The 16676-nt window shown below is 37.3% G+C and overlaps 1 protein-coding gene across 1 annotated transcript in view; it reads right to left on the bottom strand.

Moving 5' to 3' along the window:
• VPS39 (VPS39 subunit of HOPS complex) overlaps positions 1-16468 on the bottom strand; it is a 34043-nt gene extending 17575 nt beyond the window's left edge. The window contains exons 1-13 of the mRNA XM_026671032.2: positions 16210-16468; positions 15202-15267; positions 14098-14162; positions 13289-13331; positions 12732-12826; positions 12049-12147; positions 10735-10827; positions 10188-10371; positions 3918-4038; positions 3648-3768; positions 2247-2376; positions 1358-1500; positions 749-892 (exon numbers count right to left, since the gene is read on the bottom strand). Coding sequence (XP_026526817.1) covers positions 749-892; positions 1358-1500; positions 2247-2376; positions 3648-3768; positions 3918-4038; positions 10188-10371; positions 10735-10827; positions 12049-12147; positions 12732-12826; positions 13289-13331; positions 14098-14162; positions 15202-15267; positions 16210-16282 — 1377 coding nt within the window. The 5' untranslated portion in view covers positions 16283-16468. The remainder of the gene's footprint in view (positions 1-748; positions 893-1357; positions 1501-2246; positions 2377-3647; positions 3769-3917; positions 4039-10187; positions 10372-10734; positions 10828-12048; positions 12148-12731; positions 12827-13288; positions 13332-14097; positions 14163-15201; positions 15268-16209) is intronic.
• Between the last annotated feature and the right edge of the window lie 208 nt (positions 16469-16676).

The raw sequence follows: 16676 nt of genomic DNA, 5'->3' as shown, positions 1-16676 counted from the left end.
CCTCAGTGGACTTTTGTGATCAGGTGTAAAATAACAAGATTATTAAGAATTTGCTTATAAACAAGAGATGGATATGAGAAAAGAGTTTCATTGTATTTTAAGAGAAGGTGATAAATTACTAAAATGGTTTATAATTGTGATGAAGAGGAAGTCATTTCTTTATCTATTTTTTCTTTACTGTATCTTATTTTTTCTTTCTTTTGTATTTTTTCTATAGCTTTTATTTGCATCTTTTTATTTTTGTTTTTAGCTTGTATTAATTGTTATCATTGTTTTATTTTTTTAATAAAATTACTATTTTAAAAAATGAAACTAATATGTATTAATGACCTGAACAATATTTAGCCACAATTAAATGTGTTTTCTTATTTTAATTATTTGAAGAGAACCGTCCATTAGATTTCACATGATTCTTCACTCTCTTCCAGATTATACCTTAAAATATTTTTCAGTTGCAATTCCATCAGGAACTGGAACAAGAATTTTTTTTAGTTCAATATTAGACATAGAGCCTCCTCATCACATTAATGCAAACAATATCTGACCATGTTTTGGAACTTCCCCTGAAGACAAAGGATTTGTTTGGAATTAACTAAAAAAGAAAGACGTTTCTAAAGCAGTCTCCTCCTTCCTCCATATTTACCTGTATGTATCTTTAGATCTTTCTAATACCCAATTAGTATTTCACTATAAACTTACATTTCACTTCTGCTATGAATTTCCAATTCAAAAGATGAAGAGTACTCACATGGAGGAAGCATTTCAACAATGTAGTATCAATTATCTGTATCAATTTCTTTTTGGATTTTATGGTTGGTGTTCCCTCCATGAGGGGAGATGTAGTAGACTGATGGTCAGAATCATATAGCTTCTTTACTAACTGACTTCGTTTCTGTAAAGAGAAAATAAAGTTAAGGTTGCACCCTGCCCACATTACTCAAAATAATGAAGCCTGATTCTTTTAGTTTTTCTGTACTCTTTAATTCTTATTACTTAGATCTCTCTGTCTTCTTCTTTTTCCACTATTTTGTTACACTTGACTCTCCACTCCATCTCTTCTCTCTACTCATGGCCAAAATCTTGACTGCAAGCTTCTAAGACATAGACTCACCTTCTGTACTATACAGAGCAAGATAGTGAACATTGCTCATTCAGAGAAACTGCAATTTTATTTTTTTTAGCATGACTTCTCATATCAAAGTTCTAATCTAACCAAATGATCATAACTTGCCCTCCCTCAAATCCATTTTAAATGTTAAATAAAACAAGAACATGACATTCTATACTTTTTAAACAAATCCGGAGCTGGTGTCTAACATAAGCAGCCACTGGAAAAGCACAATAGTTAAATGCTTACGTGAGTTAAGTAATCTATAAGTGCTAGGTGTGCTTTTTCTAGCTCTGCTGCAGAAAGACTTGGCACTGCATTTGGATACTGGAGCTGTTTTTTGTAATCAGTGGGCAAGAGTTCAGGATAAAGACCTATCACGTGTGTAGGATCTAAAAAAAAACACAAGTGTGGTAGGTAAAAATATTTTCAACAAAAATACAAATTATAACAAATTTAAATTCACAGTACTTATCTCTTTTATTTTTATCACAAAGAAACTAATTTGACTAAGATCTATATCAGTAGTAAAATATTATGGATTCAACAACATGAATAGATACATGGCTGGCTTGAAAATCATAAATAGTGTCAATTAAACCGGAAATAAATATCAAATGAATTTCACTATTTTTAATCATGAGCTTTCTATTCTTCAACATTTTAATAGCTTGAGTGAGGGGGGGTTGAGAGAATACATTTCAAAATTATAGGCAAATGTAACAAATAGTTTTTTTAAAAAAAGATATCAAGCTACTGCTGCTGATAAATTTATTCTTTACCCAAGGCTAGTTTTCACATGAAATACTTATTTCCATATTAAAAATGCTTCTATGTTTTTGTGGCAGTCTCACAACGTTGCAAGATAAATGTAACATTATTGATTATTGGCAGAAGAGTATTTTGATATTCAGCTATGCATTCTCAAGAATCTTCCCAGGAGGATTCATAAGGGACTGAAATTTCAAGAGGAAATTACCTCTCTTGTCTTCTCTGCAATAACAAAAAGAAACGTTCCGCAGGATATTCTTACAAAAATCCAAACACTAATACTTATTTAGAGTTTTATACAGATACATTTTAGTAGTATTTAATTCTCCTTGCACAATTTAAAGTGAGGCTGGAAATGAAAATCTACCTGTCCCAAGTTTAGCAAAGACTTGCATTGATTCATCAAAGCGCTTTTGGCAGAAAAGATTGAAGGCATAAAGATTCTTAATATGATGGATCTGTTGTTGTTTTTCATTGTCAGAATCGTCTTTCATATCCTAAATAAGAAATAAAGAATTAAAAATGCAAACCTTTAGGAAATAGCACATTGGCTCTTAAGGAAATTGATCCTTGGTAATGAAAAAGTATATTTGAATATACTTGTGGGAAAAATTGTTCATGCAAGCCAAGATATATTTCTATCTCAGTTATGCTATCCGAGAATAAGAACACAAATAAGTTTCTTGAGTGTGATAAACTTTATTGTCATATTTGTAGTCCATGAACACTGAGACCATAATAAATATTTGAGTAATACATAATAGGCTTAATTAAGAAGTACAAAAATCCAGTGCATTCAAAAATATGACTGCACTGAATGAATCAAACAGTGACATAACTCACAGTTACTGTTCTCAGTATACAATCTCCAATCCCTGAGATGCGCATAACTATACTCCAAAGCCTTGAACACATTCTTTCAAACCTCTCCCAACATTACTGCTAAGTTGTAAACTAATTTGACAGGAGGAGAATAATATGAAATGCATGAGAAACAACAACAATATGATTTAAATAAATGTAAGACAAGTGATATTGTTATTTCAAAAAGGTTGTGCACCTTTGGCATAAGGCAGTGCTCACATGATTGATTCTCGCAAAGAGATACTATATTATCATTTATAGCAAATGTTTTTGTAACCCTACAAAAATGTTTTTGTAGTAAATACAATCAGATTAATAAATATTTTTATCCCACACAAGTTGCTTATTTTGCATAAGACGACAAACTAATTAAATCTTTCACAGAACTAGTTTTTTTATTTTATTTTAAGTTTGTTCCAAATTTAAAGACCATGGTTATAGACTTTAAAGCAAGCCAGGATAGCTTTATACTATGACTTTTGTTCCCGAAATGTAACCACACTTTCTTATTTAATGAAATAAACCCTGATTTGTTCATTTCCATTATGTTACAACCAAAGCTTATTATAATCAACCTGAATCAAACTAAACCAACTTTTATAGGTTTAGAGGATAAGCACTAAATTCTGCAGTTACTCATTATTATATGCCCAATTAACAAATAATTTTGTCTTCAAACAGCCCTTTTACTAGATAGCAACATAAATATAATTATTTGTCACAGATTCACTCAAGTTCTGTCAACTTACTAATTTATGGCTTGTGAGTCCCAGTTAGTCATTTAAAACACAATTGACTAGGTTCACACATCATACTAAACCAGATACAACTGATACCTCACTATGGTTTAGTATGACATGAGACCCCAACTATAGACTGAAAATATATTTAACCTTTCACTTACCGCCAATTGCAAAGCCAATTCAAACTGTTTATCTTGGAGGAGCTGCTGAATCTGGGTTGCAATGGAAACTGGAATGAGGCGCCAAACAAAATGATTGCTGGCCACATATACAATATTAGGACTAAAATAAGGAAAAAGATACAGTCAGCAATGTACCTTAATAAGATTAAAGGGCTAATTCCCCTTTGCTCAACAACACTTTAAACTTAATAATTCAACAGTATTTTATATGCAAAATCGAAGAAAAGTGGGCAATTAAAGCTTTCCTACCCTCCAGAAGTAATGAAGCGTGGCCGTTGTAGTTCAATACTCTGAACCAGGAGACGGGGCTCAAACGTACGAATCTCTACATATCTTGGCAATACTGCGACCACGTATGGAGTCTGATGTTCTATTATGGAAACAAAACAGTCAGCAACAGCATAGAGCAGTGGTTCCCAAAGTGGGCGGTACCGCCCCCAGGGGGTGTTGGGATGCCTTAGGGGAGCACTAAGAGGCAAGGGGGCCAGCAGGGGGGCACTAAGAGGTGCCAGGGGGGTGCTGGAGATGGCCCCCTCGCAGGGCGCAATCCAGGGGTTGGATTCTACCGTTCATTACCGTTCCGGTAATTGGAGAACTGGTAAAACGAGCCCCAGCCTGGCCCTGCTCCTCTCCGCCCGTTCCTCCATTCCCTGGCCAGCCAGTCCTTATTGCGCATATGTGACATCGTGCGCACGCACAACAATCGCTGACGGCCACAGCGGCGCATTGGAAAAGCAGAGCAAGCAAAGTCGGAGGTTGGTAATTTTTGCTCCAAAAAGCATCCAGATGCTGTGGTTTTTTGGTGCGACTGGAGTCCAGCCGCACCAAAAAAAAAAACATGGTGGCTGGAGTTTTTTTGCAGGCACAGGGAATCAGCGCTGCAGGCGGGATTCACCCTTCCCATCCCGGAAGCGCTGCCTGCACCGAGCCGCAACAGATCCCCACCTGGGCTGGGTCAAGCCAGCTGCAAGGAAATCTCCCGGCGGCTGACAGAATGGACCCACGGCGGGGTGGTTCTCCCGGCCCGCCGCTGCCTCCAGCTCACCCAGAAAGCTAAATAAGTGACGCCCAGAGCCATGGAATGAGAGAGATGGAAAGACGGACTTCTTCCCTGGTGCCACCCAGAGCCCTCTGGCAGCGGCCAGAGACAAAGTCTCCTCCGCAGGCAGGCAAAGGGGGTTCTCTCGGGGGGCAGTGGTGGGGTGCGAGGAAGGCAAGACATATGCGCCCCCCCTCAATACGCCAAGATTTCCAGCAAAAAGGCAGCCAGGTTTTGAAAAGCAAAGGAAAACCTCTGGCTTTCGCGCTAAATCATGGTTAGCTGAAGCACAGCATAAATTAACCTAATTATCTGGGTTAGGTAACCTATTAACCATCCTGATGGTTTAGGTTTGCATCGTAAAATTACACCAAATTTTAAGTCATTAACCACACCTTCAGCATCTCCAGTTTACACTGGGCTAGATTTCAAGATGCATGGTAGAGTGGCATTGAGAGCTGGGCAGCATTCAAAGTTCATAAATTATTATCAATCATAGAAAGAAAAGGGTATATAAGGAATATCTTCTAAGGATGATGACATTTGTACTGTACAGTATAGTATTTTCACGTACTCCTTCCATCTTTGTTTGATCTCCTTTGAACTGGTTACTATCTGTCCATTAGCATCCTTTACTACCCAATTTGTGGCTGTAACCTCCTTCTAAGTTCAGAGAACTTTTAGATAACTTTCCTTAGTTTTCCATGTCTGTTTCTTCAGTGTCTCTACAGATATTGTTCTAATGCTGCTTGTCTCTGCTAACAGCTCTCTGAAATTCTATGGTCTTCGTCCTTTATTTTGACTTAGAAACTGGGAAACCATGAATTGCTCAATTGGGGATTAAAGCTGCCTGGGTCACTTTCTCTTAGGCTAACCTACCTAACAAGGTTGTTGTGGGGAAGAAAGGAGAGAGAACACAGCTTTCAGTAATATACAGTTAAGGTGTGCTATAAATATAGGAAATAAATAAAACTGATTTCATTCCACAGTGTCTCTGGTTTTCTATCAATGAGGTTCAGCAGTTGAACCAGTGTAAATACCCTTTCCTATTTGCTACAGCAAATAATAGCACAGATAGTCCTCAATTTACGGCCACAATTGCTCCCAGAATTCTGTAGCTAAACAGTATGATTAAGTGAGTCATGCCTAATTTATGCAGTCCAGCTGCACTGAAAAAAACATGGCCGCTGCAGGCATTCAATGACAAGGATGACATGGGCTGGCGGGGAGCCCAGCGACAGCAATGGCTCAGCCCTGGGTTGCCTTCTTTGGCAACCAGCCACGGGAGGAAGGTAAAGTCATGGGACGACGAAAGAGGTGGTTGTGGGTGAGGAAACTGGGAGATTAAGGGCCAGGACCTCTGAAAGGGGAAATGGGGTGATGCAGGATTAGCCCAAGCCTGCCTGGGCAGAAAATAGGTAGATAGGTTAAGGAAGGGATAGAGAGAGAGGGAAAGAGAGAGAGGGAACAAGAGAGAGAAACAGAGAGAGACCGGATGCATCAGATTGAAATGAGGCCTAGTTTAGAGGCCCTTTTCCACATTGAAACATCTTTGCCAGCATCTTTGCCAGCACATTGAAACATCTTTGGCTTCTAATTAAAGGTTTTGTGGAGAAAACATGGTCAAGACTATCAGAAAGCTCTCACATTTTGTTGAGGCTTTAAACTGGATCCATTGGACCAGACCTCCACCCTAAAAAACTACTTTTCCCTAATGTATTACAGTGCCAATTTTGAAGAAGGCAAAACCAAAATGTACTGGTAAATTACGAGAACACACACACACACACACACACACACACACACACACACACACACACACTTCTAACCCTGCTGGAACGGGTGATTGGACTAGAATAGATATTATCCTTCTCCTCCCTCCCTTCCTCCTTCTTTATTTCTTTTCCTTTCTGTCCCTTCCATCCCCCCCTTTCTTTGTCAGTCCCGTTTTCTTTCTGTCCCTTTTCTCTTTTCTTCCTTCTCTCTTTCTCTCTCTCTCTTTCTTTTCTCTCTTTCTCTTTCCCTCTCTCAGGCTCACCCCATTGACTTGGTGCACTGCTCCGCTTGGACTTGCTTGGGCAGGTCCCTCCAGTGAAGCGGGCTCAATGGGGTGGACCTGTGAGGCTGGCACCTAGAACGCGGCAATGGTGGAGCGTTTGAAAAGTAGAGCAAAGCCAGAGGTCAGTAATTTTTGCTGCAAAGAATCACAAAAGTTTCTGGGCTGTGCACAAGAAGGGACACACATATCAATGCAATTCAGCAACATAAAATAAAGAAATAAAAATAAAACAAAACAACAAGAATTGGCAAAGCATCTCTGATTATATTCTATTCACTACTAGAATCTAATCAGAGGTGCTTTGCCGATTCTAGTCCAATGACCTGGTCCAGCAGAGTTAGAAGGGAGTGTGTGTGCGTGTGTGCATGGCTGTCAAAACTTCAAAAACAGGTCAAGTAGCTCTGGGGAGGCTAGTCATAAATTAGAATACTTGCTAAGCAATCGGCCATTAAGGGAGGACCACTTGTATTTGGTTTGCCGATCACCTGGCCACAACTACTCAGTCACGTGACCACCAAACCACACCTACCTGGTCACATGACCACCAAACCACACCCAGCCAGCAAGTCACACCAGGCAGTCACGTGACCAGCAAGCCACACCCGAGTCACGTGACCAGCAAGCCACACCCTCAAATTAGGTCACGCCCACAGAAATTTGAATCCCACCCCTGGGTGGGGGGCACCAAGGATGAGTTTATAGCACCAAGGGGGTGGTGGACTGAAAAAGTTTGGGAACCACTGGCATAGAGCTAAACAACTTTACATTCAAAAGTAGCAAATGTTTTATTACTTTCTTTCTACCCCTTGGCTTTGTAATCATTTCTCTTTCTAACACTAATGTATTTTTTGAGAACAGCATAACGTCATCTCAAACCATTGTATTTATTGGACTCAAAAGAAACTGCTAATGTCATTGAGTTTCTGGTATACAGACTACAATATTTGAGTTATATCCTGTATTTCCTCCAAGAACTTTAACTTAGCTATTCCCCTCATTCTTCCTACATTTTTCCCACAACTACCCTGTGAAATAGGATGCGACAAAAGGGGTGACTGGTCCATGGTCACCCCATGAGTATCCATGCCGAAGATAAACTAAAATCTGAGTCTCTCCAATCCTAATCAAATTTATTAACCATCGCACAACAAATGACAAAATCTTTCTTCAGACTGCACAATCTGATTTATAACAGGTTGTTAAATATCTGATATTGTTAGCTTACTAACTGGTATCTTTGGCTCTACATTCAGAAATCCTATAATCAGTGGATTAATAGGATATAGAGAAACCTTTGGACATGTTACATTAGAAATCCTTGAGTTTTGCCAAAGCATGGACCTTTCTCAATTTTTTAATCAACTGGATTATTATGTGGTATTGATTTAGTATTCTTTGCATAAGAACTATTGTAAATAGAATATTATTTGTCAATCATTAAGTAATTCCATAGAACTCATGCTCAGCAGTCCATTATGAACCTAACAAAAAATGTATTATGCAACCTTTCTGGAGTAGCTTGGCTCTACTTCTAAACACATATTTATGCAGCATTCAAGTACCCAAGGAAACTTTAGAAGACGCTGAGATACAGATAAAATTCCACCTTTATTATTCACAAAACTAACCTTTTATTCACAAAACTAACCCTGCATTTATCCTTGGAAAATACTGATTTTTAAAAGAGCTGGTAAAGCTTTCTTTTCTGGAAGCCATGAGTCATTAATGTCATTAATACTTCAAATCAGCTTATCACAAAAACAGTATTTAAGCCAACTGATTTATTTACAGGATGCATTTAAACTGTATAAAATATGGGACGGCAGTATACTCAATTAAACATCTCCTACACTTGTTTGGCCTGGATGCATTGGCTTCAAATAAACGTCCTGAATTACTATTACCATAATGTGTTTTAGTTACATCTAAACCTAAATCAAATTTCTTTAAACAATTAAGATTGTTACTTTTTATCTTCAAAGTTTTGGAATAAAATGCCAGTATATCATATACTAATGATTTATAAAGTGTGTTTAAAATATTAATTCCTATGAATTTAAGGAAAAACTAATTCAACAAGTGCTTATTTTCTATATTTACCCGATTCCTCAAATGTACAAAAAAAGCTGAGATCAAAGCTGATGGAACCCTTACCCATGGCTTCCTTTAATATTTCACTTTGGGTTGATATTCACAAAATTGTAATATGATCACTGTTCTTTAAAGCAGCAGTCGCCAACCAGTGGTGGGCCTTGAGAAAATTTTGGTGGGCCACAGAGAAATCTCACCCCCAGAGCACCCTCCCAAAGCAATTAATCCAGGCTGCGCAGAAACACAAGGCTGCGCCACCCACATGGCCCGCAGGAATGCTCCCCGCCCACTCACTCCTTACCCGGCAAACTTGCCTGCTAAAATTGCTATTTTTCCTTTTTCCGACTATCATCTGTTCTGCTGTGCCGGGAGATTTAGATTAGCTAGGAAGCAGGAAATGGTTGGATTTCTTGCTTTCTAGCTAGTCTTTAGATCTTCAGCTCTGCTTCCCTTAGGACTGAAGGTTTGCTTGCAAGCAAATTCAATGCAGACTCACGGCAAGCAAATTTGAGAGACTGAGCTAGCCAATGGCAGATAGATAGATCACTGAATGATTCTGTGAGCAACTCAATCTGCTTGCTTTGCCTGATTTTTGGTAAAAATTGCTTTTTTTATTAAAAAAAATCAATATTTACATACATGGTGTGTTGTGAGTTAATTTTGTGAGTTAGCTTGCTAGCAAATTTTTTGAGTTTGCTTGCAAGCAAAATTTATGTGACAGACTGAGCTAGCCAATGGCAGATAGATTGATTTCTGAATGAATCTGTGATTCTGTGAGCAACTCAATCTGCCTGCCTGCTTTGCCTGATTTTGGGTAAAAGATGCTCTTTTTTATAAGAAAATTCAATATTTATATAAATATTTATAATATTTACATACAAGCCATGCCCAGCCAAGCCACCAAGCCACACCCACAAATTAGGCCATGCCCACAGAACCAGTTAGTGGTCCCTGGGATCTAAAATTATGAGTTTGGTAGTCCCTGAGGTCCAAAAGGTTGGCGACCCCTGCTTTAAAGAATGTGAATACATGCCAAAAATTTATTACTACAGTATATACAAACTGTTCTTTTTATATAGTAATAAATTAAAATCTGAGCAAAGAAAATAATTATTCAAGTAGTAAAGAAAACAGAGCTCCTTTGGACTCACAAACCTGGATTACAGATACACACTTTCTATTTATAAACTGGCATTATATCAACACAACAGAAAGATAACTACTGTAGTCAAATGTCATTATTAATTTAAAAATCAAGGAGTATTATATTTTCTGTGTGTAACACATTTTTTCTTTAAAGCTAAGAATTTTTAATTTTATTTATTCTTACCCATGGCTATTGGGATATCTGTCCAATTGAAGGCACATTTCTGTGTACAGACTCCTTCTTCATTCAACACAACAGTTAGATCATCTTGGCCTACAACAACTTTGCCATCTGCCAGTGGGACTACTAATGGCTCAAGCTGCTTTCCTGTAGGGAATAGTTCCTTAATTGATCCCTTGCCATCTACCTGTGAATGAATTAAAAAAGCTAGTCATTCAAATCAAAAAGCCACTACCAAATTACTCATTATTATTAGAAAGAGCTGTTCCATTCCCCAGTATTCCTGTCACCAAGCTTATTTCATCAACCCCATAGATCAAACCATAGCCAAATTGTTTAGGGATTTCCCAAACAACGGTCAACTGCTACCACTGATGTCATAGCAAATATATAGTGCAATAAAGTGCCTATTTTCTCAGAAACTCACGATATATAGTAAGTTTATTCAGTACAGGAAATGAGAATTCATAATTCATGCTCCAATCATTCATTTCCCCTGCATACAGTATCCAGAAAAATCAGTATTTTCCAACTTGTCTATTTTTTTTACCTTTATTAGATAATAATCTCTTTTGAAACCAACACAGATTGAATCTTTACACCATGCCATTGACTTAGGTACATCTGGTACACTGAAATCTCCCTGGAGATCAAGAAGAAAAAATGTCTAATTAGGTACAATTAAGGAAACTGAATAATTTCTATATATATATAAAGGATGTTCGTAAGCACAATCTCCATATTTAATTCTAGGCAAAAAGAGCTCCCAGAAAATAAAAAAAGAACATAGGTAAAAATATATAAAAATAAAGACATCTGAATGAATCAATCTTTATTACAGTTAAAGACCAGGGTTGAAAGGTACCTTTGAAAACAATTAAAAGCAAGAAAAAATCAAGTAATACAGGCAATTGATGTATCGCTATAAAAAACATGTTAGAACTGTGGGAGATCTGTCAGTAATTGATGCTTAATTTTCATGGCTGCTGTGCAACATTTTGCTATGGTCTGAATTATAAATCATTTACAAATAAGGATGGATGTATACATACAGTCAGATTACCCAAGAACCAATGTAAAAAAGGCATATTATAAATGGTATAAATAAACTTTCCCACAGTTGGTAAAATAAAATAACATGTGCTTGGGGGGTGGGGTTCAACACCTCCAGTTCCAGCCAAGCGAATACATTTCTCAAATCGGATTTTAGAATATCTTCTCAATAGTATTGCCCAGATATTAAACATTATGCCTTGCCAAGAAAAAAAAACCCTTTCCTTAATTTGGAGGATGTTAGCAAAGATAAATATTTAAATGGTCATTTCCTAGCCCTTGACACCCAAATCCTATTTCTCTGTAAAACTGTTTCTGCTGGAAATCCAATGTTTTTAAGTATGGCCATAGACCATAGTTTATAGAAATCATGATGACAACTAGCAGCAATGTACCTTTAAGTTTTGCTCCATTACATTCTAGTTTAAAGGGTACAAATTAAAAAAAGATCATAAGATCTTATTTTTTAAGAGCTGTTTTAAGCACTGTTGCTATTTCTTTTATATAAAAAAAACAATTGACATCAATATATATCTCCCTGAGTTTTGTAGAATTCTATCTTTGTTTTTAGTTCTTTGTTAACTAATGTTATACTTCAAGTAAATTCTGAAAGGGAAGCTAAATAACTGTTAAATTGGGCTAAAGAATTAAATTCCTCAAATTATTTTCTGAATAGAAAAGCAATCACACTTTTGAATCAGTGACACTTTCGAAACAAAAACTATATTTTAACATGAATGATAGAACGGTGATGAGAGTGATATGAACAGTACCTAAATTTGAGAAATAAAAATAATAAATAATACTGCACCTGCAGCTCATGGAATTTTCGATCCTTCCAATAAAACAGCTGTAACTTCTTTCTCACTGCCACACACATTCTAAGCACCTCTTCTCCAGTATCAGAGTGCTGTAAAAATAAATATATCTTTAAGCCTCAAAGCTGGAAAACACAATATTAAGCTCTGCTCACATACAATGTTATGTCATTGTTTTCTTAAATATGGCTTATTGAATAAACCACAATTGCTGTCCTGAAATATACTGAGCAGTAAACTCTGGCGTGCAAATTACTGTGGTTGCATTCCCTCAATTTGTGCCACAAACAAACAAGCCTCATTATAGTGTATTATGTAAGTCCACTGTATATGCAAGCTCATGTTTTTGACTTGTTTCTAATGAAAGTAGAATAAAAATGAGCCCTGAGCAGGCCTTATTGTTATTCTTTTTCCTGGATTATCTTTTTCCCTCCCTAAAAACAGGCTGAAATAAAACCCATTTCTCAACGTTCCAATTGCTGGTTCCAATTGCAGTCAGTAAGTGAAAACTATCTGTGTTTTAAGTATCATCTCTAAAATGTGATTTTCAGAAGTAGTGAATGATCAACATCTCTCCCACCCACCTATTTCATGGACATTAATAAGTAATAAATTCTTTGCATTTTAATCTAACACGTCTAATGTTCTAGAAGGCAAGCCTCTTTTTATTACATACCTTCAGATCACAAGTAAAGAGAGTTGCACCTTTTGCCTTGGAAACTGTTGTGATCTGTTGAAAGGTCAACAGATCATGAACATAAATGTTGTTTTCTGTTTGGGACAAAACACAAATTACTGCTTAAATTAAGGTGTACACATGCTGTTATTCAAATCTCTACAACTTTCTCATAATGAATAATGCCGCAAACGTTATTTTATTTTCAAATAAAATAGGAACTTTACAAATATCTCCCACTTTTTGATTCTACAATGATTCTGAATCTCAAAGAATCTTCATACTAAGAGTGATGGACAATGTAAACAACTTTGAAGTTAAATAATGCTTTAAAAGGATAACAAAATGTAAAGGGCTTTTAAAAATTAATGTGGCCTTTAAAAATTAAAGATCAGAAGTAAAGCAAAACACTGAAATTCAGGTTAACAGAACAAGTTCACGCATTCCCAACTCAGAAATAAATTTAAGATTTAATTCTTAAGGAAGTTCTCTAGTCTTATAATGACTGCCATGCCTTGTTTCAAAACAAAATTAATCTGATCAATTATTTCACTTACCTAATAAACTGACCAAAATTTTGAACTGGGATACAACATGGATCTATTAAAAATAAAATTAAAAAACATGTAAATAAGCTTTAGGTAAGTTTGTTAAAAGTGAATTTGCTTCAAAGGACTGTAAAACATAACTGATTTATAAGCAGATACTCATCTCCAACAAAGTAACCCTTCAATGAAAATTATGGAATATCTGATCAAATAAACTACAAATAGTCCTTGACTTACAACAATTCATTTAGTGACCGTTCAAAGTTACAATGGCATTGACAAAAGTGACTTTATGACAGTTTTTCACATTTACAACCATTGCAGCATCCCTTGGTCACGTGATCAAAATTCAGATGCTTAGCAACTGGTTCATATTTATGACAGCTGCAATGTCCCGAGGCCATGTGATCCCCTTTTGCAACTTTCTGACAAGCAAAGTCAATGGGGAAGCCAAATTCACTTAACAACTTAGCAAAAAAGGTTGTAAAATGGGGCAAAAATCACTTAGCAAATGTCTCACTAGCAACATAAATTTTGGACTTGATTGTGGTCTTAAGTCAAGGACGTGTAATTTGTAACAGGAGGTCAATAAATCCCATCTAGTTTGACTTCTCCCCAAGCAAATTATTCCTCATTTAACAGGGTTTTTTATATCACATAAGAAATAAGCATAACAATAACATAAATCAAATATGAAAATAATTAAAATATTATAGAAGCCAGAGTCAATTATACAGCCATTTCCAATCCCACCAGCCAATGCAGCCTAGGATTCAGAAATTAACAATCTTAGCTGAATCTGAATTTGCCACACCTACCTGCTGTATCTTCTTGGAGAAGTTCTTGTTTGATTTTTCTAATATGACTTCAAACCTGTTGCAGCCTATCAAACAATACATGGATTTAGATAAGACATATTTTAAACTAACTATTTAATCCACCTTGATTTATTAGTTAAAGAATAATAGACAAACTTCTGAACTGAGATTAGAGGAAGTACAAGTCTCAAAACTTCATTTGAAGATTGCAAAAAAATCATACTGCACATTACCACAAATCCAGTTATCAGAAAATCACTACTGACTATCCAACTACTAGGAAGATTCCACTATTAATTTTCATTTCAAGACAATCTCTTTTTCTGTGAGTTCAGGAAGTCTCAGAAATTGAGGTTTTGTCAGACTTTAAATGTTACTTTTTCCAGAGATAACATTAACCCTCTCTGTGATAAAAATATTACTGTGATGAGGGGATTCCCAAGTTTATGAGATTTATACGGGACAGTACTGACCCAAATCAGCCATGATCACATAATGAAGATATATTTCAACTAGCCCTAATAAATTGTTGATTTAAGGGAATCCTTTTTTACAGTTGTAATTCATATATGTTTCTATTCTAATTCATATTTTACAGACTAGTTTCAAGGCAAAAGAATCAAGTATGAATCTGACTGACTTGTTTAAACATGTTATGCCTAATTCTAAAATATAATGAAATTTTGCATGGAATTAAACATGATACAAGGAGCAAAGGATATTTACGCAGCCAATAAACTCTTTATCATAAAAGTTTTATACACAGCAATTGGATTATTAATATTAAACTTAATAAGTATTAACTGGAAGGGTTCACATATAGTACAACAGCACAAGCCACAATTCGCAAAGCAAAATGCCTGGATTTATATAACCCACTAAACCTAAAACAAACAAAAAACATATAAATTAGTACAATACAGAAACCCAGTCAGCATAAGGCTTAAATAAGTTTCTGGTTCTTGGCAGATATTCTGTCTATGTACAGGGCCTATCTTGTGTGAATCTGCCCTAAAATACAATGAATAACAAATGGCTCTCAACTATCCTCAGTTGTTACCATTTGTTAATATGCAAAAGAATGGTATATCATTACATACTTACCACTTTCTTTTCGAATTCTGTAAAGTAAAAGATGTCCTTGTTTAGTCCCAACTAGGAGCCATTCTTCTACAAATGAGAATACATTTAATTTGCACCAGCAATATTCTATTTTTTTCCTAAGAAATTCAGTCTGACAACTATTTCAATAAAAATAATTTTCAACTAAACACATATTTTCTAAGGCCAAATTTACAGGGCAATCCTACCCATGTTACGAGGTCTAATTGCCTTTATTCCCAGGAAAATATGGGCACAACCTTATTCTAGAACTAAATATGACATACCTCTTCATGGCTCTATAAATGAACTTTATTGTGGGTTTGTTATAATCAAACATTTTGGAGGTGGTTGTTTTTTTTTTAAAGTATTGGAAAGCTTCCAAGAGTGTTATACAGTACAATATTTGAAATTTGAAATTTCTGGGAATTTCACGATTCCCAGAGAGGAAGAAAATACAAGCTACAAGTCACATACCTGATCAGACTTTATTAAAATAAATGCAGTTAAACCAGAAGACACACAGGAATTTGGCATTCGTGTTCATTTATTTCTCCTCTATTGAAACCCCCCACACACACAAACAGCAACCCTGTCAAACAGAAGCCGAGAAACATCCCAGTCCATGGGATGCTTGCATTTGAATTTAGTTCTCCCTTTCCAGACCCACATCGGCCCTGCCTGGGGGCAGGCAAGCAGTGCTTTTCCTTCTCATGACTCACGTGAGAGTCACGTTTAAAAATCACAACCCGCAAAGCGCTCAAGTTGTCCCAAACATCATCTGTCAACGCGCGAGGAAACTGGCAAGATTTCGCCCTTACTGGGACATTTAACTAGTTCGCTCAACATAACAAGACGTGGTGGTCGGGAGGGAGGGAGGGAGGGGGGCAGTAGAAAACTGACCCCTGTACAACAAGACTTTGTGGTTGTGACTCTCGACCCACAACGTCACTGAAATGTGAGAGGGGACAAGGCGGGGGCCGAATCCGGAGAGGCGCCCCCTGCACTCACCCCAAGCCGCTAAGCAGTCGATCTGCAGTGGCAGTTTTTCCAGGATCATCACCGGCTCGAAGGCGTCGTGCATGACGGCGACAGCCTAGCCTCGGCCGCTTCTCCTCAGAAACGACGGGCCGTTGCCCCAGGGCCACCAAGGAAGGCCCGAGCGACAACGGTGCCAATAACCCACAGCCACAAAAGCCGAGCCTGGGCTGCTGCAACGTTTCCGGGTGGCTCTTCACTTCCGTAGCCAGGCTCCGCCTCTGAGCAAGCCGCGCAGGCCGTCTTTTTTGTAACTGCCCCGGCTGCCTGATACCTTTGGCGAGCCTGGTCTCCCCGTTGGAGGACCAAAACCTGCTGCTGCGGTTCCAGCCGCAGAGGTTACGTTTTTGAATATTTTTCGGTGGAGGCCGTTTTGGGGGGAGAAAGCAGGCGTTGAGGAGAAGGTGGGGGCGGGAAGAGTGTCGAGGGACTGAAGGAAT

This window comes from Notechis scutatus, chromosome 1 (genome assembly GCF_049901735.1).
Source record: "Notechis scutatus isolate UNSWTSFEM ecotype Mainland chromosome 1, rNotScu1.2, whole genome shotgun sequence".
NCBI classification, from domain to species: Eukaryota; Metazoa; Chordata; class Lepidosauria; order Squamata; family Elapidae; genus Notechis; species Notechis scutatus.
The sequence above is the reverse complement of the archived record's forward strand: the minus strand, read 5'-3'. Positions and strand labels throughout refer to the sequence as shown.